General features: G+C 45.0%; 1 protein-coding gene across 1 annotated transcript in view; it reads left to right on the top strand.

The window, feature by feature from the left end:
• The window catches only part of SCN8A (sodium voltage-gated channel alpha subunit 8), a 54,064-nt gene that overhangs the window by 7,495 nt on the left and 22,532 nt on the right, over nucleotides 1–24,037 (top strand). The window contains exons 2-12 of the mRNA XM_021379110.1: nucleotides 3,354–3,683; nucleotides 10,593–10,711; nucleotides 11,938–12,027; nucleotides 12,236–12,364; nucleotides 14,496–14,587; nucleotides 18,423–18,644; nucleotides 19,185–19,248; nucleotides 19,675–19,816; nucleotides 20,279–20,485; nucleotides 20,673–20,960; nucleotides 21,725–22,084. Of these exons, the coding sequence (XP_021234785.1) occupies nucleotides 3,408–3,683; nucleotides 10,593–10,711; nucleotides 11,938–12,027; nucleotides 12,236–12,364; nucleotides 14,496–14,587; nucleotides 18,423–18,644; nucleotides 19,185–19,248; nucleotides 19,675–19,816; nucleotides 20,279–20,485; nucleotides 20,673–20,960; nucleotides 21,725–22,084 (1,989 nt within the window). The 5' untranslated portion in view covers nucleotides 3,354–3,407. The remainder of the gene's footprint in view (nucleotides 1–3,353; nucleotides 3,684–10,592; nucleotides 10,712–11,937; nucleotides 12,028–12,235; nucleotides 12,365–14,495; nucleotides 14,588–18,422; nucleotides 18,645–19,184; nucleotides 19,249–19,674; nucleotides 19,817–20,278; nucleotides 20,486–20,672; nucleotides 20,961–21,724; nucleotides 22,085–24,037) is intronic.

Genomic DNA, 24,037 nt, shown 5'->3' with positions numbered 1-24,037 from the left:
GTGCATGGGGTGAATTTTGGGATGCGCAGCGACGTGACTCCGTTCCTGAAGCAGTCACCCAGTGCTCAGTGCAGCACTCATCCCCGTGTCACAGTTTCCCATGGGTTGGGTGTTCCAAGTGCTTCTCCTGTTGGATGTTGAAGAATCGATGGGAAGAATGTGTTTTGCCAAAACAAACTCTGCTGAGTTGGTGGCATGGCTGTGTACTTTGAGTATGTGATGGTGAGCCTGGAAAATGTGGTGGGAATGTGTAGCTAGAGGCACTTCATTTTATTAATCTGTGTGTTTTTTGTAACAAAACCACATCCCTGAAGGATCCCGGGTAGTTTTGTCGCTGTGCGCTGAGTAAAGGCAAGGATTAGACGTTGGCTGTGGGAGCTGCAAAGCTTGACTTGTGAGGATATAAAACACAATGCCATCAACGCTGTGAAAATGGGTCTTTGGGTCTGATTTAAGGAACTGAATGAGCGTTTCATTCCCATCCGTTCAGTTTACATCCCAATTTTGTCCATTCTCTTAACGTGGGGTGATTTCCTGGAGAAATAAATGGAATCAGAGTAGGCAAGAACTTCCCAAGGAATGGGAATGTTGGATCGCTGTTGCATAGTGATATCGAGCAAGCAGCAAATCCCGATACAAAGGCAACTGCAGCAGAAGAGGCTGCACCCACCCATAACGAGAACAGATAGCAGAAAGCGAACTTGTAGTGGGTTTATCGGAATAACATCAGCATGTCTTGTGATTTATTAATGGGTAGAACCCCTTCCGAGGACGGGAAGTATTTGCAGTTGTCCCCAGGGGATGGGAAGAGTTGCGATGTTTTTTGCCAAGACGTGATGCAACGCCGGATCCAAGAGACTTTGGGGTTTGCCCTATGGGGAAGAGAATTTTCCATGTCAAATACTGTGGGACTTGAGGAGTGAGAGACTTTTACTGATGAGTCTGCTTTGGTATGCAGTTGTTTACCAGATTTACAGTTTTGTGTGTTACTTTTTTAATTATTGTTATTTTAAACGGCCACTTACTGTATTAGTTGGTTGCTTCCACTCGCCAGTTGTGTAATTGCGCATACGAATCAGGCATTCATTTGTGCCTTAGTTTTTTTTCCCCAATTTTTTATGCTCCTGTGTCCCTGAGCTACTTTGGTTTCTAAATTCGGGCCTTGCATATTTATCTGTGCCATTCAATTAGACCACATCCCCAATGCTGCTGTATAGTTTCACAGTATGTGGGAAATTTGGTAATTAAATGCATGCAAGTGCTGCGAGAATAGAATAAATTAATTTTTTTCCTTAATATCAGCAGGATATTTTGTGATGTTTCTAGCGATAACGCAATCAAGATGCTGGCATTTCTTTCTTCTTCTTGCCTTGCTTTTATTGCATTTACTCCAGGAATATCTGGTCAAGTTTAAATGAAAATAATCCCAGCTCCAGCTGCGCTGTGTGTTTCCATGAGGAGGAAGATCTGTACTTGAGTTTTTTGGATCTACAAATAAACTCGAGTTGGAAATGCTGCTTGATGAAATTCTACACGTGTGGGGCAGCTTTAGATTGGCATGCAATGTGTGAAAGTGTGCAAATGGCATTGTCATGGCTGGAGTGAAGCCGTTGCAAGGAATAACCTGCAATGACTTGCAAGGACGCTTTGCAGTAGTGGTTCTAGTTTTTGGGAATACCCCAGGTATTTTATTAAAGTTTGGGTGGGATCTCCAGGTGTTTTAGCAAAGAGAACTTTGTTATTTCAATGCCATGTTTATTCATGAAGTCCACTGAGATTCCTAGCAAGCTGTGATTCTTGGTTTTGGAGTAGGTGTGCCCATTGCTAAGCCTGGGTAACGTGTCCCAGCCCATCCTTAGGGTTGGGAGCACAGCTTCGTGATGGTGCTCTCTGCGTTCCCTGTTTAATACAGGATGCTCTTTGAAACCAAGGCGTGGAGAGGCCGTTGGTGGCCAACATCGTGCTGAAATAGCTGAATTTTAATAATTCGGTGCTCTAGTGAAGGTTTCGTGGAATATGAAAGTTGTTTTTTTTTTCAGAGGTGCTCGAGCTTTAATATATGTTTTGATGCTATGTGTGCATTAGAATAAAAGGCCACGTGGGTGATCTTTCCTCGTTAGTTAGGGTCCCTAGTCCCATGTAGTGTTTGGGCTTTTTCTGTGCCATGTGCTGGTGTTTTGTTGCTCCACTACAGTCCCCGGCTGCTTTGCATGTGGGTTCCTCCCCGAAGGCAGCAGCCTGCTCTTCCTGCAGCACTGCAGTGTGTTGCATCAGTGCCGACTCTCGGTGATTCCTCGGCTCTCGTGGCCTCTTCCTGTCGTGTGAAGAGCTCGAAGCGGGAGAACCGTCAGAATTGCAATGTGTTCTCCTTGCTGGGTCTCCAGCAAAAGCTTGGCAAAAGGTGAAGAGCTGCAGAGGGTTTGTAAGCGGGCTGGATTCAGATGAACGTCCCAGCAGCTTTTCTCTCTTGCAGGAGAAGCAAGCAGGGTGCTCTCTGTAGGGACAATGCAAAGCCCTGTGCAGTGTCCGTGCTGTTTTACAGGCTGGAAGCTCTGTGAGCCCATCCTCGGCTGCTGCCTTCCCTTCTCTTTGTGCTCTGTGCCATGGAGAGGAACTCATTTGTGTTACATCTGAAAGAGGACTCTGTATTTAACCCACATAGCATGGAAGTTTAGTTTTCAGCAATTAATATTGCACTTGATGAAAGCCTTTAAGTTTGTTTCATTCTCAGGCCTGAGATTAACAGAAAATCTGAAAAATTATATAAGTATAGATATGTAAAATAAATTCTCTATTTGAGGTCTATCCAAGATCCTGAAGCTGCATAACAAGAGCTCCCTGGCTCGTCTATCCCAACGCCTTCAGGAGGGAAATCTTCCAGAAAACCTCTCCTAAGCTGTGATATCGTGGGACGGGGCAGGAAGGACCGGTTTTGTCAAAGCTGTAGAGTTGTAGTTTTGGTTGAAAGAGCCTCAGTTCTGTGCCTGTTGGCTGCTGGGCTCTCTGATAAGCAGACCCCAGGTTATTCCTCTTTGTGTGCTGGGAGGAGCGCTTTGCTGAAGGCCTTGTTACCAGGAACGTGCTAACACCCGGCCCCTTCCGACGTGGCAGGGCACCTCATCCTGACCCTGGAACAGAGCCAAGTTGGATTTTGTGTCTAATAATTGGTTTACTAGAAAGTGTTGACTAGTAATGAGTAGAGAGCAATGGCCCCAGCCCTGCTGGGGAGCACCCTGTAGCTTGCATGGGGATGGAAACGCGGATGGAAACCTGTAGACCTTTGGGTCCTTAGTGTTTGCTGACCTGTTTTTGCTCCCACTGACTGTTCTGCCTGTGCTCTTTGTCCCATGCAGAGCTGACCTGTCCGGGCTGCAACATCACTAAAGAAGCTGCTGCAGGATGAAAAGATGGCAGCACGGCTGCTCGCACCACCAGGCCCTGATAGTTTTAAACCTTTCACTCCGGAGTCTCTGGCTAACATTGAGAAACGCATTGCAGAAGAAAAAAAGAAGAAGCGTCCAAAGCAAGACAGCAGCCACCGCGACGACGATGAAGACAGCAAACCAAAACCAAACAGTGACCTTGAGGCGGGGAAGAATTTGCCTTTCATCTATGGGGACATCCCTAAAGGCCTGGTTGCTGTACCACTGGAGGACTTTGACCCTTATTATATGACCCAGAAAGTGAGTCTGCAAGAAAGAAGTCCCTAAACCGCCTTTTTCGTAGGAGGTTGCAGGTTTGGGTATGGTTTAAATAGAAGACAAAGAATGGAGTCTTTGGATGGGGCTTTTTTTTCTGTCGTTGTTATCTGTGATTTCTTTTCCTTGAATGTTAACAGTGTTTCCCTTGTGCTTCATGCACCTTCTGAACCCTTGCAGAGTCCAGCTAAGATAGAGATGATCTGATCAGTCTGTAAGCACCTGCTTGGGTAGAAACAGCAGAACAAGGTCTGGAAACTAAAAATAGACCAAGTTGTGCTAATGTGCCAATTTTAACCATGAGGGCAATAAGAAGAATTTAACTGAGGGGGAATGGTAAACGTTTTGAGTGCGTATTTCTTTACCTGGATGGAAATCATTTTGAAGTGATAATGAAACTGGGGTATATCAAATTGTGACCAAAAAAAAAAAAAAAACAACCCCAAAAACAACAAAAAAAGGCGTGAGGTAATATGCTTAAATTGCTTTCATTCTCGGAATTTTATTTTTATTTTTTGAATTGTCTGTGGAATTAAGGTGATGTGGCAGGAGACATTTATCGGTGCTGAAATGTGTTAAGAAATGAAGTGGTGTCGTTGAGGGAAGTGGTGAGTAAGCAAACGCTGCTGGAAACAGAGGGGGAATCTTCTGGCGAAGTAAGGAAGAGTGAAGGTTGGGTGACTTAAAACTGAGCTTCTTCTCTGCCCTTTAATTGCATTGCTTTCTTTGATAGAAATTTAGTTTGAATAAGCTGAGATAATTACGAGAAAGATGCAACTCAGCCTTAGCTGCACTTTGACTGCGTGCATGACAACTGTATACGTGACAACTTTCCTGTGGCCATGCAAAACTTGGATAATATGGCTGGCATGTAAAATCGGTAACCTGGGAAGGGTAACAAAATGTTTAATGACTTTGTGTTGGAGCAGACGTTTCTTGCCACGCTCAGAGGCAATCCTGCAACTCACAAGGCAACGTTCGCATGAAGCCAACTGAATTTGGCTGCTGAAGTTTAGAATAATTAATTCTTCTCTACGTTTGCACTTCAGTGCTTATTTGTTTTGTTAGCGGTGCTGGGAGAACAGGTACCAAAATGGGGTGGTTTGTTTAAGTGGAAAATGAATTAGGTTGGTGTTTAGATGGATGTTTTGCTTAAGGAAATGTATTGACAACTGGTGTTGTTGGTAGGGATGAAGCTTATGCTATCCCTCAGAAATATTTTTCTCTTTATTAAAACAAATATTTTCTCATTATTAAACAAATCTGTTGTTGCCTGGTTTCGGTGTGGGCAGGCTGTGAAACACACGGAGCTGAGAGTGGTTCCCAGGATCTCCGGCTGTGGCTGGCCACTTGCACCCTGCCACGCTGGGTGCTGGGAAATGTCACTGCAAACCCAATGAGGAATGGTTTGTAGATGTGCGTTGGAGGATCAGGCAGTATTCCTTCTAGCAAGAACAGGAAGGCATTGCTCAATGGGTAGCAAGTAACGCCTGGAGCACTGGGCAAAGGCTTGGTTGTCTTTGGTTCCACCAGAAGTAGGAGATGGGTTGAGCACCGTTAGCTTGTGTGCTTTCTTGGTCGTCAGATTTGCCTCCAAACACAGTGCTCTTGATAAATCTCCCATTTTTAGGAAAACTAAGGCATGTTCCCAACTCTAGAGACATCTGCCGTGTCTCCAGAAGAAGCGTGCCTTTCTGCATGGAGACGCTTGCAAGGTTTCTGCTCGCCGCAGAGCAGCTGCAGATGGAGGGAAGGTTCTGGAGGATGGAGCAAACCCACCTCCTCCTTGCTGCTCTGCAAAAAAGAGCCTCGCTCGCCCTGCAAACACTGGATTAACATTTTGCTGGCTTTATTCCTTTTGCATCCGCTTCAGGATGGCAAGAACTTAGGTACGTGTTACTTCTTTGCTGCTTCAAATAGTCGGTGACTTCCCACAAGGAATTTTTTAAGGCCATTAAAAAAGGCCCTTCTCTGAATCATCAGGAATTGCGAATCTGCTTGAATCATGGGAAGTTTTCCAAGAGATTTTTTTTTCCCCTCTCTAGCATTTGCCAGAAGGCTTTGCATCATAGGTCTTTTCTTTTAAAGCGAGATGTACAGCATGCATAGGAACAAATCAGCTGGTTACTTTTCCTTGCAGTAAGACACAGTGATCCTGGTCTATCGAAAGAAACTGAAGCTGCATTTTAACTGACAAGCTGAACTTCCCAGTGGCCTGTTAACTGAGGTTTAAAGGAGAAATAGAGTGACCTAGAAACAGAACCGTGGTCAGGGAGTCCAAACTCCCAGGTCCAGAGCCCAGCTCTGTGTTGTCTGAGCTGCTTTGCTTTCCTCTGCTCAGCTTCTTTGCTTTGCAAAATGGGAGTAATGACTGTAAGGTAGCTCCTCTTTTCTTCATGTGACTGCCAGAGACAAATTCTTCCATGGTCCTTTGTTTTGCCAAATAATATTCGCCTTCCAATTCCTGGTGTGAAGCACATGGTAGAAGCGTGACTTGCCCATGATGTCTGATGCGGACATCAGAAAAATTTCAATTAAAAAGCAAAAACTTGCGCATGAACTTCCTTGTTTAAACGTACAAATGAAATTCAGAGAACACACCAATGTGAACATCCTTGGCAATTAAAGCAAACCAGCTGATTGCTGCGAAGCGCCAAGGCGGAATTTGTGCATTTTCCTATTGCCAGCTCAGTTCAAACACCTTCTGCCCTAGCAAGTCTTGGGTGTTTCTTGTGAGGGTCTTGGATGCCCTTGGATGGAAGATATTTGTAGAAATATCTGTGATCTCCGGCAGCGGGAAGAAGAACTTGTTCCCTAATTGCATCGTCTTTATTGTGCTCTTGAGCCACTGGGCAGAATGGGGAGAAATGGGAAGATTCCCCAGTTCGGTGCATACCACAGAACTGAACATCCTCCAGTGCTTGCTTATGCAAGAGGTAAAGATCACCGTCCTCTTTTACTTCTGCAAAATTATTTCTCATTTTTTATATTTTCCCATTTTTTTTAGTCCTCTCTTTCCTTCTGTTCAATTTACAACTTGGGCTGTCATTCCTTCTAAACAACTCCCTGCCTGTTCCTTTCCACAGAACGTGGCTTTGGCCAGATTGTGGCCTCTCTCCTTGAGTAACTTCCATCCTCTTTGCTTGGTAAATCTCTTTCCTACTTGCTGCAGAGCAAGGTGAAGGGTTCAGATGCTCCTGCAGTAGTTCCGTGTAGGAGGCAGTAGAAGGTCCCTACATATTCTGCGAGTGGTTGAGTTGGGTTGCATTGGTTTCAGTGGAAAAATCAACCTTGGATTGTAGAAAACTCTTTTCCCATTCAAGTGGGATTGTCGGAGGTCACCTATATCCTTGCAGATGGACACCTGAGGATCCTGCTCGCGGGTACATGCCAACGGAGTGACTTGCAACTTCGTCAAGTCACATGCATCGTTTGGAAACGGGCCCTCCAGCCCGGAGTGTCACCTTGAGGGTGTGGAACTGGGAAAATTACAGGGTTGTGAGCAGGCAGCGTGGGACAGGTGTGTTTGTGCAGTGTGTGCTTCAGGAGTTTCCACTTAAGGACTTCTCTACAGCAAGTCACAGCCCTACAAAGGGATGCTGTTACTGAGCTTCGTGAGCATCTCAAGGAAGGAACAGAGGGAAGAAGCGAAAGGTTGGGGCCATCTCAAAAATCAGCCTTTTAATTTCATTTCCAAAAGCCTTTTCTAGGACCTGGTGCCTAGCGATGTTTTTCTCCACTCCATCTCTCCAGTAGGCTGAAATGGAGCAGGCAAGAATGGGAGGTGAGAGAATCTCAGCTGTGATAGTGGAAGGCAGCAGCATCCCTTCCACTTCTGAGACGGAATGAGTTTTCTTATGTAGACTGTGGTGCTCTTAAAACTTAAATATCTCTCAATATTACGTGCTGAACGCTGTTTATTTTCTTAAATGCATCTTTTTGGAAATGTTTTATTTGATAAATTTCAAAAAGATGTCACGTGTTTTTCCTATGTTGAGCTTCAAACAAGAGGTTAAAATGAGCAGAATGTGGCAGACAATTCTTATCCCTATTCTATAAATAGCTCTACTGTTGAAGAGTCGTCTTCCCTCCCTTTTTGTAGGGATGAAAAAATGTTTTCTGTATCAGAAAGTACAACTTGATGAACCAAAAGCGGACTTGAAAAATATTTTACATTCTCATTCAATTATTTGTGCACACACACACACACAGACACACATATATATATACATATATAAAATATTCTTTCAACCTTCAGGGTGCCAGAGTTCCCTGTAAATCCATCTTGGAAATAGTTGTGTTAGAGGAACTCGCTCAGATTGCCTTCAGAACGTCTCTGCTCTCTTTTGCTTCACATTGGGAGTAAGGCAGTCATCATGTTACCACTGCAGGAATGTGGTTCCATATGTTCATGTGCTGTTCCTGAAGCTGTTTTCTTCTTCAGCCTTCTGCCCACTCCTCCTCACTTTTCAGCCATTACAGAAGTGCTTAATGTAAAACCTGTATGAAGCCAGATTAGTCTAAATCTTTGTATATCTGGAGTTCTTTTTGCTGTCACTTGATCAATTCCATCGTACTCTCCAGCAGAGCTTCTTGCTTGCACTATTTTGCAAATAATTTTAGAGAAAACTTGACTTCTCTTTTGTGATATTACTTCTTTTGTATGGGAAATATTTTAAGCTTTTTAGAACCAATGTTAAGAAAACCAATGCGTCCAAGCAGTTGGATGTCCAACCAATTGCATTTACAACCAATGTGTCCAACCAGCTGGATGTCCAACCGATTGCATTTCCAGCCAACGTTACGAAAATGAAAGTGGGCAGAACTTTTTCACCACTCTTTAACGTCAGAGACTTTTGGAAGTTCAGCCAGGCAAGAATGCAAAATGCCTTTTGCCAGGTATCGCCTTTCTCTTGAGTTTTATGCTTTGCCTCAGCAGATCTTAAAAGAGCTTAAGGATGTTCTTGGACCTGAACCAGCGAACATTTTAAGAGCATGCGGCCATTTTGAAATTGACTTTTAATATGTCAGCAGCATACAGAAGAATGAAGGCAAGATTTTAAATTGCCGAATGCTTTTTGGCTTTTGTGCCCTTCTTTCTATTTAGAAGGCCAAGTGGAGATTTACCCGGGATTTTATAAGATACACCTGGGAGATCTTGGAACCACTGGAATCGATGAGCAGACTGGAATGCACTAGGCTACTGAAAGGCCCAGTTGTGATGAGCTTTATAGAAAGCATCACGGTGTAAAGAGAGAAATTTGGCCAGAGCATAGAAAACACGGCCTTGTGGAAGGTCATGCAACAGGAGGTGGACCAAGTTGGCAAGCAGAATGTAGAGTTCATGTGTGGTGGGCAATCGCTGATCCCTGGACAGGTTGTGTTACCAACAGGGTGTGCCAAATTTCTGGCTCATCCCTCGTGAAATGGCTTTTGCAAACGCGTGTGACCCTCAGTACGGAGCCGCTTGCGTCTGCTTCCCGTTGAGCCTGGCTTGCTCTTCTAGCTCAGCACTGAGTCTTGGCTTGGCTCACATCCGCGGTGCAGCACGCGTTGGTCTCCAGGTGAGGTGGATTTGCTTTGGGCTTGCAAATTGGAGTGCTGCTGCACACTGATTCCCCCACGTAGAACAGAGGCAGAACGGCGCTTGCCCATCTCACACAACCACTGCGTGGTGATTTTCCAAGATTTTCTGTCTTTATCTGTAGAATTTTTGGCACAGTCACGCTGGAGATTTCATTCCTTTAAAAGCTAGCAGTGTTGGGAGCTACTGTTGTGCTAGGGACACAAGTGGAGCCTGTGAGCATGTGGTGGGCATTCCCCTCTGAATCTGGGGATGAGAGGAGATTTAAAGTTGAGTATTGGGTGAACCATGATGAGTTTGGTGTGTTGGGAAAAGACGGAGAGCTGGATCTTAAAACTGTGAGGCCCTTGAGCACCCTGTAATCAGCAGCTTTGAAAAGCTTCTGGCCTTTTAGAATATTCATACGTGTTAAGGTAATCTGTTCATTAATTCTTCATGCTGCTGTTTAAGAGCTCCCTAAGGTTGTCTTTAAAGTGCTCTTTGTTGGGAGATGCATTAACGGTTGTGCTAACTAATACTTCTCACTTAGCACTGAACCACAATCTGATTTTGATTTCCTTCTCAAATAATTCACCGCTCAATGGCCTAATTTACCCAAATGAGCTAAAATGTTGTTTCCCTGATGAGGAGGGAGATGACAAATCTCCGAAGAGCGATGCTCCTTGGGGAGCACAATGGCTGTGTGGGCAGAGAGCCCCTATGGGTTCCCCTCTGCAGGGCATTGGGAGCCCAAATTCACTAATTTTCTCTAATGTTCACTAATTAACAGCAGTAAGAGCACATGATGATGACTGGGACTTGTGCTCTCCTGGCAGGTAAGGTTTGTTAGTGGTTAGCAAGGTGTGGGAAGGAAGCACAGCCCCAAGTGCTGCCCCATGAGGATGGACTCATGCACAGGGCTGTGGCTTGAGGGCTGGGTTCAGCTGCTGCTTCTGGAAAGAAATTTGTGATCCTTGGGTGCCTTGGACCTTGGTTCTTATCTATCGGATAGGGATAATGCTTCTGCCCTGTGGGATGAAGATCTGTGCTCCTGGATGGGAGTTGTTGCTTCTGCTGTCTGTAGCATCTAGTAAAATGGATGGCTTGGAGTAGAATTATTCATGATGTGCTGGTAGGTATATTTCATCCTAATGGGAACTTCTTAAAGGAGGTTATCATTTAAAAATGCAGAAAACGCAGGATTTTCTTTACCATAAAACTTGTTGGTCTTTTCTTTGTGCTGTTCATGCTTTGATTTTCATGCATTAACTCTCTCTCTCTCTCTCTTTCTTTTTCTTTCTTTCTTCCTTCCTTTCTTTCTTTCTCTACAGACCTTTGTAGTACTAAACAGAGGGAAAACACTCTTCCGATTTAGTGCCACACCTGCCTTGTACATTTTAAGTCCTTTTAATCTGTTTAGAAGAATAGCTATTAAAATTTTGATACATTCATATCCTTTTTACTACCGTGGTATTTTTGTCTTTTTTGGTTGAAAGATCTCTTGCCTATTTTCTTATTGCTCAGTTAAATCGTTATTTATTAATTCCAGTTCTAGCGGAGTTGGGTTTGTTTTGAATGAAGAAGCATGGCCCTTTAGTCAAATCCAATCAAGTAAATGTTTAATTTATATATTCCTAGCTAATTTGTGCCTTTCTGTGTCCATTCCACCATCAACACGTGGTTATTACTAAGTTGGGCATGGTGGCGATGCGTTGACCGTTGGACTGGATGATCCTTGAGTTCTTTTCCAACATTGATGACTCTATGAGTGGGCATGCTGGGGGTGGGTTGGGGTTGGACTTGATCTTAAGAGCTCTTTTCCAACCTTAGTGATTCCATGATCCTGAGCACTGGAACAGACAGCTTTAAGATTGTGCTCCGCATGAAGAGCAGTTGAGCTTTAACTAGCTTCTGGAATGGTTAAATAGAATTAATATTTGGAGAGAGAGCCAAAGATGCTTTACATGCAATTAGACACCGACTAATTTCCTGCTCCTTTGGCAACTCTTAAACCTCCATCTAACAGGAAAGCTCTTCCAAAATGTTCTGCTGCTGGGCTGCGACCGCTCTGAAACATCGCCTGCATGTGCTGTTAGGAGGGAAGGCACAGAGCAGCATTGGATGAGCTGCTTTGCCATGTTTGGTGGTTTATTTTCAGAAGGTGACTCTAAAACATATCTGTGGAAGCACCTTCATTAGTTGCTTTGGGGGTTTCTCCTTACCAAACTCATGCATCTCAAGAAGAAGGGGGTTTTCCATCTCCCATTGCTTCAATCTCTGCTAAGGAGCTGAGGCTGGGAATGGCATTTTGGGTTCTGTGCTACTCAAGAGCTTTCCTCTCATCTGGGGGAATGTGTCAGCAGGCCATGGTTTTCGATGATACTGAACACGTAGAATTATTTGGGAGGACATTTTTATTAAGGCATGTGATCTTTGCATTGCTAAGGCATGCTGGAAAATAGAAAACAAAGTGACATATATGGCATTGCTATGTATCCCCCCATTCTTATCTTCCACAACTGCAGGAAGCGTCTTGGCTTGTACATGTAGCACACAGAGAATAGAATGGAAATTGTTGTTGAGCTGTATTGTTGTGCAGAGCCTTTGGTCTTTGGGAGCTGTGAGCTGATGTGAAGAGCCACCCCAGTGTGCCTTTGATCCTTGACTTTGTTCCACAGTATTTAGCATGATCATTATGTGCACTATTTTGACCAACTGTGTATTCATGACTTTTAGTAACCCACCCGAATGGTCGAAGAATGTGGAGTAAGTAATATTTCTTCTATTTTTATACAGAATGTTGCTTTTCTTCTCTTCTGAAGCCTGTTCTTGCTCATATTTCAGTTAGCCTGAATGCAAGTTGCCTTTCTATCCACTTTGTATAGACAGAAGTGTTTGTAATTCACCTGTTATCATGCCTAGCATTGCGTTTCTGCAGACTTCTCAGCACAGCTCTCTTTATTCCTTTTAACAGGTATACATTCACTGGTATTTATACATTTGAATCACTTGTGAAAATTATTGCAAGAGGTTTCTGTATAGATGGCTTTACTTTCCTACGAGACCCATGGAACTGGCTAGATTTCAGTGTGATCATGATGGCGTAAGTGGCATTTTCAGATTATTTCAGGTATTTGTGGCACGCGGGAGGGAAGGAGACCTCAGGAGGAGGGTGGGTGTGTAAGGGAAACAATAAATCAAGGGAAGCTTAAGCGAATCCTTAGACTATTATTATTATTTTTTCAATAGAAAGCCTGACACAGAGGCACGGATCTCAAATGCAACTCCATGCATGTAGTGACAATGCTGCTGTAAAAAGTAATAATAATAAAAAAAAAAGCAATTTTCTAAAAATTGCCTTTGTTAATACGTTTTATTTTATAATGGTATCTAGCATCTAGATGGGCTCACATGCCAGAGCAGCAGTGTGTTCTGTTGAGCGTAGGATAAAGAGACAAACATCTTTAAATTCCGGTCTCTACCACCCCTTCCCCTTTGGGCTTGCATGCTGGAATTGTTGCAGGTTGAGCAATTTCTGATGAAGACGCGGTGTCAGGAAAGGAGATGCCTTTTTTTCCCTTCCTCCTCCTCTTCTCTTGTGCTGGATCAGCCTCCGTTGGGCTCACAATGAGGAGTTCACGTGGATGCCCGAACTCACAGCTGGACCTGGGGCTGTGAGCTGGCAGTTGCTGGTGGAAGTTATACATGTTTTCCCTCTTCTACATTTTAAAATATTACACATGTGCATGTTGAGGCTCCCATAGTCAGTGATGGCCAACGAAGACTGGAGGACCATGCAGAAGGCTCAGGAGCCCAGTTCTTGAGGGATGGGAGCATTTGAACTTAATCAGAATTGAAATAGTTCAATTGTATGAACTACCTGGCCCTGGCTGGGCTGCGTTCTGAGTTCTGGGCCACAGCTTTTCCTGAGTGTCTGCTCTTTGTGAGTTGAGTTGAGTTGCGAAGAGTTGGACATTGCACGCAAAACTTGGAGAACCCGTAACTCACTGCCATTTTATTTTTACTTTAGGATGGACAGGGATCTGCTGTGCACAGAGTAAACCTTTGTGGGCCATACTCCCAGTGCTGCACACGTAGATGGAATTCACTATTAATTGGTTACTTGCTTTATTTCTTAATAAATTAACAAGTAACAGCGTGCTGGCTTTAAAAGGCCCAATGCATTGACATTAAATCAATCTGCCAAAACTGGAGCTGACCTAACTATGGAATAACCCTTTATTTCTAGTGGGGTTGCCTTGCTGTAGGAGAGTCTAGTCCTGGAAACCAAAGCAAATAAGATAAGATTATTTAAATAAAATCGTCCTGCGATGGAAGGAATCTTGAATACTGCACATTTTCATGCTTTTTGGTGCCCTCCTCCCCACCAGACAGCACAGCAGAGAGGAGATGTACCGAGTTGGGATGCAGTCTGACTCTGTAGCCCTGCACTAAGCCTCTTACCCTCTGTGTTCCTCGGGTTTATCTCTCCGTAAAATGGGGATAATCCCACCTTCCTGTGGCTCGCAGGTAAAGCCAAACAGATTAGAATGGAGCAAGCAAAGTGGAAGGTGGTGATGCTTTGTTAGGACACAAAGGAAAGCAAAGCAAATGTCCCTGAACCCACTGAACAGAGGCAATGTCACCAAGACTCCTGGCATATTTGGCCATGGTGCTGCATTTCCCTTCTTCTGTAGGGCTAGCCTCACGTTTTCATGGCCCATATAGTCAAGAATGCAATGTCCAGCCATGCACCTGGCCCAAGAATTCTACATTCCCTTCTTCTGTAGGGTTGGCCTCCCATTTTCATGCCCTCTGTAGTCAAGAATGCAATGTCCAGCCATGCAGCTGGCCCAGTGTGAAGAGCCTTACCCTGAATTTAATGATTCTGAAGGGTTTTAAATGACGAGCTGTTTCCTACAAACAGCCAGCTGTGTTGCAGGGTGACCCCAACAGTGCCATTAACTCTGGTTTAATTCTGCAGGTATATAACAGAGTTTGTAAACCTAGGCAATGTTTCAGCTCTGCGCACTTTCAGGGTTCTGAGAGCTTTGAAAACTATTTCTGTAATTCCAGGTAAGGCGTCCTGCGGTTGGTGTTAGCTGTTGGGTACAGGGCCCCTGTGAGTGATGTATTGCTCTGTCTGTAGTGGTTGTTTTTTTGGTTTGGTTTTTTTTTTTTTTTGGCGTGTGTATTGTCATTGTGTTTTTTGTGTGTGACCTCCCTCATTGCAGATATGTCACAGAGTTTGTGGACCTGGGGAATGTCTCAGCATTGAGAACTTTCAGAGTTCTCCGAGCTTTGAAAACTATCTCTGTAATTCCAGGTGAGAACCATTAAGCATTAAAGGCCGGTCTTGCTGTATCTCTTCGATATCTCCCCCCTCATCCTGCATTGCTTATTTCTCAGAAGTGGCACGGGGATATCTTTGATGGGCTTTGCAGTCTGTGTGGATGGGATGGTTGGAAATTGAGGCTCCTGGGCCATTGGATGAGCAGCCTGCTGTTCCGTACGTCTCCGTCCCTGCGTACACGTGTGGCTCTCCAATCTCTGAAATGAAAGCCAGGCTGAAAGTGCAGTCCAATATGAGTCAAGGATGAGTCTGGAATGAGCTGCTGCTCTCTCTTACTCTGGGCTGCCCTGTGGCCCAAACTGCTGTCTGAGCTTTCATGAAGCCCCAGGTCCTAATTCCCAGCATTGCCCATTTCACATGGCATCCCCAGAGCAGGGCTGTCCCTTACAGGGATGCTCCTGATGTAGTCTGAGTGCCAAAGAGTGAGCACTGCCCTTCACTGCAGGAGGCCATGGAGCATCAGGGGCTGAGAGTATGATCAGAACTGGGAAATTCTCCCATCCCCATACAGAAAGTGCATGGGACACATGCAGAACCTTGCGCAGGTGGTTCCTCAGGAGTGTCCCTCATTTTAAGGTCAAATTTAAGACTCAATTCCTTGAAGCAGCTGTGAATTTCCAGCTTTTGGGTGCTTGCCCTGTGTCACCCCAGGAACCACTTGATAAGTTTTGCTATCCTATTTCTTCACGTTATTCTCCCGATGCATTAACTGGCAATGGGTGTTTTCCTTACTCAGGGTACGCTCTCATAATCATTTTACCAGAAAATGAACTATGGCATTGTAGGGGCCCATCACTTTGTCCCCATTCCAGACTGCTAAACCCATCAGATGTACGTGGCTGTTGTGCATGATGGTCTCAAGTGGCACCTGCTTTCCTTGCACTGAATGAGAGAATGCGAGAATAATGTTCTTCCCTCCCTTAATGTCTGGCAGTGCACTCACAGAGAGCAAAAGGTATTTTGGTAATTGCTGTTAGCAGTGCACTGGGCAGACCCGGAGTGCAGCTGTGGTTCTGTCGTCTGCCACAGGTATTGACTGCATTGCTTGAAGAGAAGCATCATTTTTGGAATAAATTTCGTGTGTTTTGCTTTTGTAACCGTAGGAAAATGAAGGCGATGCAGCTTTAATGAGCTGGTTGCTAAATGTGCAGCAGCATGCCTTGTCTTTCTATGGAAAGGAGTGGAGCAATTTCGTATAGTTCCCTCCACACTGCTCAAAACCAGTGGAATTTTCCCATTATTTCAAATGGCAGCAAAGGGTGAAGGGATCTGAGCTCTCAGTTCAGTGCAGCTGCACTTTTCCTGCACCCAGCTGAGGGACTCCTGGCTGAGCACTGGGTGCACTGGATTCATCCATGGCCAGGACTCACAAATGGCCAAACTTGGGTTGGTTGTGTGGGTTAGGCCCTGGGATAGGATTGCCCCAGTTGTGGTTCTGCAGCATGGACCTAAAGCACAAAACTTGCTCCCATTTTGGTTTTATGACTGGCAATGTATGAGGAATGTGGAGCGTTTGTGTAATTAACCTTTTGGGTTACTTAATGTGAAGTTAGGCTTATCAAGTCCAAGAGCAGGAGTGAATATGTTCAACATAAAGGGGTTCCCTTTCTGCTTCACTCTGTAAAGGAAAAGGAATTTTAACGTTGTGCCTAATGAGGAAGTACTCTCATTGTCCTGAGAAGTCCTAATTGTCTATCAATAATTGGAGTCATCCTCGTGGTGTTTTTTGGACAGGGTAAAAGTGGGAAACACCACCAGGACATTACTTGCCACTGGATAAAAGCTGATCATGGTGGAAGCTCTGTATGGAAATACAGAAATATCAAAATACTGCATTCATGTTACGGCTCCTTAGACCACATCAGCCCATGGCGGTTTATTATTGGCACTTTGGTTATTGGTAATTTATTTTCCCAGTGCCATCAGCGGTCAGCCTGGCACATCCCACATGAAATCACACCCAAAATGAGGCTCAAAGCCGCATTCTCCTTTTGTGCCTGTGAGAGAGCATCGTGCAAACCAGAAGCACAACTGTTGGGGTAATGGCTGCATGTGCAGAGCGGAGCAATGGCGCGAGATGAGCATGCAAACAATGTTGTAATGGGCATCTGTCTGCCAGAACTAACAGCAAACAGCCTGCTTGGTGTTTGAGTTGGGCTTTGGCATTGACTTAAAAGTTTTGAAGGAAACAAGAGACATGGTTAAAAATTATTCCTCCATAAAAAGTCCCTTTTTACTTATTTTAGAATCTTTCTGTTCCTGACATGGATCCAAACCTCTGTTGGTATAGAGAGGTTTCTTGTCCAAGGTTTATTGCAGGATGCTCGTGTGGCCTCAGACAGAGACCCTAACCCAAACCCTAGCCCTGTTTTCATGAGTCTGCTTTTTTTTTCCAATTTTTTTTCCTATTTCACTCTACACTCTACTCTTGTTTTTGAGCTGGGTCCTTATGCAGCCTGTCAATTACCAGGATGTTTTGGCTGCTTGACCAAAACTAAATCTTGAAATAAGACTGAAATATTTGCTTGAACTTGAAAATACTTCAGCTGATTGAATCTTTAAAGGATAACATCTCCTTTAGTGCTAACATCATTGATACAAGCATGGAAGCACTGGGAGATGGGGGTAGGGCAGAGGTATTGGGGCATGGATAGGGTGTATGCTTTGGGAATGTAAAAATGGGCAAAATTTGAGTAAAAGGCAGAACACACAACTTCTCACTAAGTGCCTTTTCATATTGTGAATTAACTTACGGGATTAATTAAATTACTTCTGAATATATTCTATTGGTGTGGGACAAGAAAAAAGACTTCAATATGTTTTTTTAGCAATGGGCAGCGCCTGACCTGTGGCAGTGTCTCCTCTCAGATCTCTCTGTTCTGAATTTCAGCATTTGCAGCTGACTTTGACTTGGGTTGTTCCCTTTTTGTGTATTTTATTACTGCCCTAAACAGGAGCATTCCTGAAGCACTTAATGACTTTGTGCACAGAGGCAGTTTGATATATACAACTTCTGAACTTTGTGAAGTGGATGGTTGACTTAGATATTGCCATGAAATGGGGAAAAGAGGAATTGTTCCTCAAGCTTTGCATAAAAATCCGGGAAAAGTTCATCATTTTCCTCCTCCCTCTCTCCATCCTGCTTCTCCATTCATTTACAAACTCCAGTTGACCCTGCTTGATGTCAGAAATGCTAATTAATGGGCAGTGCTCCTGCATCCCAAGTCCTTGTTTAAATCTGGATGGTTTTATGCTGCGTTTTACCCCAGTAACACAACCAGAGAGTCATGGATGGTTCCTTTTCCAGACCAGATGGTTTGGAAAACGAGTGGGATTTTGTCCTTTTGGCTTTTGTCGTTGAGCCTTACTTGTTAATGACCCCGAGAGCTTTGGAATGAGAGCCAGCACCAAGTGCAGTCCTGCCCCAGCTGTAACAAAACCCCTTTGGTTTCTGTGTTCAGACAAACCCAGCCTCCAATGCAATGACCCCAGAGCACGATCTGCATCCCGTCCTGCAAACCTCGGGTATTCTCAGGGCTGACCTCCGTATTTCTTGATCTCATATTGCTGGTTCACCCCGTCAATGGGTGATCCCACAGTTGGCATGGGGATGGGTCATCCCTCGCATGTATTGAAAATCCTGAATGCAAGGATGCTCTGGAGCAGTGTTGGTTTCCCAAAACCCAACCTCTTTATGGCAGCGTTATTTTGCCACCCCGTAGCTGTGACGAGGTACCATATGTATTTGGGTTTTTGATGCCTTTGTGCTCTACAGGAGTGATTTCCAGTCTTGTTCTCCTCTCTGCAGGCCTGAAGACCATTGTGGGTGCCCTGATCCAGTCAGTGAAGAAGCTGTCGGATGTGATGATCCTGACAGTGTTTTGTCTCAGTGTCTTTGCTCTGATTGGGCTGCAGCTGTTTATGGGCAATTTGAGGAACAAGTGTGTGATATGGCCAATTAATGTGAACGAGACGTTACTGGATAACGGCTCCAGGGGCTTTGACTGGGAGGAATACACCAACAATATGTGTAGGTATTTCTGCAGTCCTGCTCCCTGAAACCTTCTTGTTTCACTTAATGCTGCTGCCCACAATTTCTGACCTGGCTACAATGTGGTCTGCCCAACTTCATGCAATAAAAACCTCTTTTGTGGATGTTTCTCCATTTCTGGAAACTTGCCTTTGTTAAAGTGCTTCTAGTTGGGTCCATCTTTCAAAAGAAAAATCTCAGCTGTGCTCTTTTAGCTAAATATTTTGTCCAAAGTGCAATTTTATTTTCTTTTATTTTTCTTCTTTCTTTCTGATTAAAAATGGCTTTCAAAGGTGGTGGAAGGGAAATAGTCCTGCCAGTCTGAGCTCCTGGGCTGAGGGTCAGCTCCTTCCTTTAGTTCTGCTCAGCTCTGTGCTTTGCAGCATCCATGTGTCTCTGCTAACAAGAGGGAGATTGGTAAATTTACCAGTAGAGGATGTAGACAACACTCCAGTTGAGGTTTTTGTCGTGCTGTAGTATGTTAAATCCTCTACTTCCATATGTGTGGGCATGTAATCTTCTCTTTTTCATCTCCTTCAGCAAATTTTTACATAATTCCTGGTGCCCCTGATCCTTTGCTCTGTGGTAACAGCTCCGATGCAGGGTGAGTGGTGAGCTTTATTAAGAGGAATGACTAATTACCACTGATGTTCGCTAATGATGACAAAACCTTTGGAATGTTTCCTTTTGCTTTGCTTTGTTGGTTCTGGTGTTATTTGAAACGTGAAATGTAAATGTTTCACATTCCTTAATCTCATTATGAAGCCATTGTTGCTGTCTGTTGCACTGATGTGATGTGAGCTGGCATTTCTCGTGTCATCTCGGGGGGATGGGACACCTAATGATGATGACTGGTGGCATTATTTCCTTCTGAGTCCCATCAGAGAAATAAGGGATGGAGGCTCAGAAACAGGAACTTTCCATGTTCCACTGCCTCCAGTTGGTTCTCATGGTCAACGTGCATGTGATGAATTTGCTCTATCCCTTTTGCTGCATCAGTGCCCTGAAACCACTTCCCTCTTCTCCGCAGTCAATGTCCGGAGGGTTACACGTGCATGAAAGCAGGACGGAACCCAAACTACGGTTACACGAGCTTTGACACTTTCAGCTGGGCTTTCCTGGCTCTGTTTCGCCTTATGACTCAGGACTTTTGGGAAAACTTGTATCAATTAGTAAGTAAATGCTTTGCTTCGGTGTTACACAACGTGAGAATGCGGGGTCAAGGCAAGGGAGAAGGTGGCAAGCTTTATTTGAGTTTTTCCTTGGAACTTTGCTGAATTTTTTTTTTTTTAAATTTCATTTCATTTTGTTTTGAAGGAGTTTAGGCCTTGAGTTTTGCGTTGCGCACCCAACTCCTTTTCAGTTTGCGTGCGTTGGACGATCCCTTTGGAAGAGAGATGTCACCTTCTGTGTTTATGGCTTTGGACGTGCGGCGTCTTTGTGCTTTGCAGTGGGAGCACTGAGATCTTAAATATTCAGCACCGTTGATATCTTGAATATATTCAGAAAATACTGTAATTTTCTTAGGAGCGTTCAGGCCAAGAAACTTTGGATTGCATTGCATACAGGTGTCACTCTGGAAATGGCGTTCCCATCTCCTTTCCTCTTCCCTCTGCCGTTCTCTTTCCTTCTAGACCTTACGAGCGGCAGGAAAAACCTACATGATCTTCTTTGTCTTGGTGATCTTCGTGGGCTCGTTCTACCTGGTCAATCTGATTCTGGCTGTGGTGGCCATGGCTTATGAAGAGCAGAACCAGGCCACGTTGGAGGAGGCAGAGCAGAAAGAGGCAGAATTTAAGGCCATGTTAGAACAGTTGAAAAAGCAGCAGGAGGAAGCACAGGTGAGTGTTTTGATTGTCAATTCTTTATGCGTTTGCTTTTTTAAAAATTATTATTTATATGCCTGTTATTGCAGTGACATGTAATAAAAAATGCAGCAATGCCATGGTTGGCCTTCTGGCACTCTCGAGGCCACAAATGGAGTGTTGTTCATGTGAAGCTCTGATTTATTTTCCTGCTTTCTTTCAGGCTGCTGCCATGGTCACTTCGGCAGGGACGGTCTCTGAGGATGCTGTGGAAGATGATGGGGGTGGGAGGATGTCTCGGAGCTCATCGGAGATTTCTAAACTGAGTTCCAAGAGTGCCAAGGAGCGTCGTAACCGGAGGAAGAAGCGGAAGGACAAGGAGCTGTCAGAAGGAGAGGAGAAGGGTGACAACGAGAAAGTGTTCAAGTCAGAATCAGAGGACGGCATGAGGAGAAAAGCATTCCGGCTGCCAGATAACAGGATAGGAAGGAAGTTTTCCATCATGAACCAGGTAGTATTCATTTCCTTCCTTCATGTTTATGCTTATTTATAGTCAGGATAATACTCTGTTTGATCCTGATTAGAACGTCAGAGGGATCTGCCCCCCATTGATGTGTGCAGAGGATCGGGAACTCACTCATGGCCCAAGTTTGCAGCCCTGGCATGGATTGCTGCTGAGATTAGTGGCTCTAACCAGATCACACTCCTTCACCAGTGCAGCTCAGCCAAGAGTGAACAACGTGTTCTGAGTGGTGGTGGTTGGTGCAGATATGGAGAGGGAGCAAAGCTGCTTTTGCAGTTCTTATCATAGAATCACAGCATGGTTTGTATTGGAAGGGGCCTTCATGATTTTAGAATGATGGAATCATAGCATAGTTTGGGTTGTTAGGGACCTTAAAGATCATACAACCATAGAATAGTCGGGTTAGAAATGTCCTCAAAGCCCCCCCTGCCCCACTTGTGGCCCTGGGCTGCTCCCACCCCTCCATCAGGACCTGCCCAGGTCCTGATCCATGGCCACATGGATCCAGGAATGGGGCACCCACACTTCTTTGGGCAGCAGTGCTGGGGTCTCACTGCCATCTGAGTAAAGAATTTCCTCCTCACATCTCACCTCAATCTCCCCTCTTTTAGTTTACAGCCATTCCCCCTTGTCCCATCACTATCAGACCATGTAAAAAGTCGCTCTCCATCTTGGTTGTGAGTACTAGAAGGGCACCGTGGTGCTTTGTGTCCAGGCCACTCACCCCACTGTCCTTCATTCCCCCCTCCCAGTCTCTCCTCAGCATCCCGGGCTCCCCTTTCCTCTCCCGACACAACAGCAAGAGCAGCATCTTCAGCTACAAGGGCCGATTCCGCGACCCGGGCTCGGAGAATGAATTTGCCGACGACGAGCACAGCACGGTGGAGGAGAGCGAAGGCCGTAGGGATTCCCTCTTCATCCCCATCCGTGGCCGCGACCGACGGAGTAGCTACAGCGGCTACAGCGGCTACAGCCAGGGCAGCCGCTCCTCGCGGATCTTCCCCAACCTCCGCCGCAACATCAAGAGGAACAGCACGGTGGATTGCAACGGCGTCGTGTCCCTCATCGGCGGCCCGCCTTCCAGCATGCCCGGCGGGCGCCTTCTGCCTGAGGTGAAAATAGATAAGGCAGCTCACGATGACAGCGTAAGGAGGCCGATGTGTAGCTAGCGTAGGCATGGCGGCCTTGTCGTCCTCCTCCGCTTCCCCGTATGCCGCCCTCCGAGCCGTCCGGGCACCCCGATGCAATGAGCGTTGGTTGGTCTGACCTCAGACGCCGGCGTCTGGTTTGGGTTCCAATCCCCACGCTTCGGCTTTCCCTTTTCTTCCCTTAATCAGACTTAACGACCCCACATCCTTTCTCCTGTCTTCCAAAAAAAGGGCTTGGAATATAATAATCCTCAGTCCATCATGGTGCTTCTTGAGGAGGTTTTTTGCAGCGTTGGGGGTAGGGGGGAAACCAAAACTTCTTGCAAATGCCCTCCACAGTAAGATAAAATACTTGGGAGCTTAAAGGGAAGTAGAGGCAGTCATTTAGCCCTCGGTAAAAGACCTCTTTTCTTCAGAGGAAGTGGGGGTACCTTGGAGTACCAACACGGAACTTGTCTTACCGTGGAATGGGTTGGGTTGGAAGGGACCTCAAAGATCATGGAAGCATGGAATGCGTTGGCTTGGAAGAGACCTTAAAGAACATCCATTTCCAACCCCCTGCCATGGGCAGGGCTGCCAACCACTAAACCAGGCTCTAGATCAGGTTGCCCAGGGCCCCATCCAACCTGGCCTTGATCGCCTTCAGGGATGGGGCATTGACTTTTTGGTTGTGTAAAGAAATACAGAAATCCTGAATGTTTCTATCAGTCTGCAGGCCCTGTGAACCCACATCCAACTGTGGATCTTTCTTAGATCAGAGCCTTGAAGTATGTCTAGGGAAATACCTGTGAAATTCTACTAGTTTCAGTGCTGTTGTGTTTCGAAAGGCTTATTTTAAGGGGGAAGCTGTTCATATAACAAGGAACTTCTTTAATTTTAATTTTTGAATTTTCCTGGTTTTTGGTTTCTCTTTAATTAGTTGACTGAATTGGGATTGAGTAACTTCCTAAGTGTATCAGCAGTGCAGGAGAGAAACATAGCTCCAAAGCAGTAGCTCAGTAAGGGAGGGCTTATGAGAATCTAGAGAAGATTAAAACAATTATTCCCAAGCAAAGTCTGGTTACCATGCCTATAAATTCCAAGCAATTTTTAAAAATTGTTTCAATTCTTGCAACCTAATTGACCCTAATGAGTTATGTTAAGCATTGGTTGCTACCACTTTCATTTTTCTTCCCCAGTTAGCATGTTAATACTTCAGTATTGCTTCAGTATTTAATTATCTTTTTAACACAGCATGAGTGTGGTAGGAGTCGTAACCCGCATGATGCATGCATGAAGGAGAAAGTTCTACTTGGCAATTCTTTCTGAAGTTTGAGGCATGGTTCTGGCTCTGCTGTGTTAGAAAATCAGCTTCCAGTGTATGAGGAGTTCCCTTAGCTTGGCATGACCCATCACTCTTCGAGAACTGCTTTCATTGCTGTTTTCAGGTGCAGATTTTGAAATGAAAGTCAATACTAATGAAGTACTCTAGTGCTAAACCGTATCAGTTGCCTCAAATGAGGCTGGGTTTGAATTCTCACTGACCAGACAGGATGAAGCATGGGCTTGTTAGGAGTCATTGCCTGCCTGCTGTACGTCAAGTCGTAGTAAAGTAGAAACTACTTTGCACTGCTCATTAGAAATGATCTTTAAAATATAATCCTCCCTTTGCCTGAGGCTGCAAAGCAATGGTATGAGCAGAAACAAGGGCTTGAGGTTTGGATTGACCACTTATGTAATATCATCATCTTCGTGGTAGAATGGGTTGAGTCGGAATGGACCTCAGAGATGGTAGAATCATAGGATGGTTGGGTTGGAAGGGTCGTGAAAGATCATCCAGTCCCAACCCCTTGGCATTGGCAAGGTTGCCACCCACTAGATCAGGTGGCCCAGGGCCCCATCCAGCCTGGGCTTGAGCACATCCAGGGATGGGGCATC

This window comes from Numida meleagris, chromosome 32 (assembly GCF_002078875.1).
Source record: "Numida meleagris isolate 19003 breed g44 Domestic line chromosome 32, NumMel1.0, whole genome shotgun sequence".
Classification (NCBI taxonomy): Eukaryota; Metazoa; Chordata; class Aves; order Galliformes; family Numididae; genus Numida; species Numida meleagris.
This window is presented reverse-complemented; position numbering and strand designations above follow the sequence as displayed.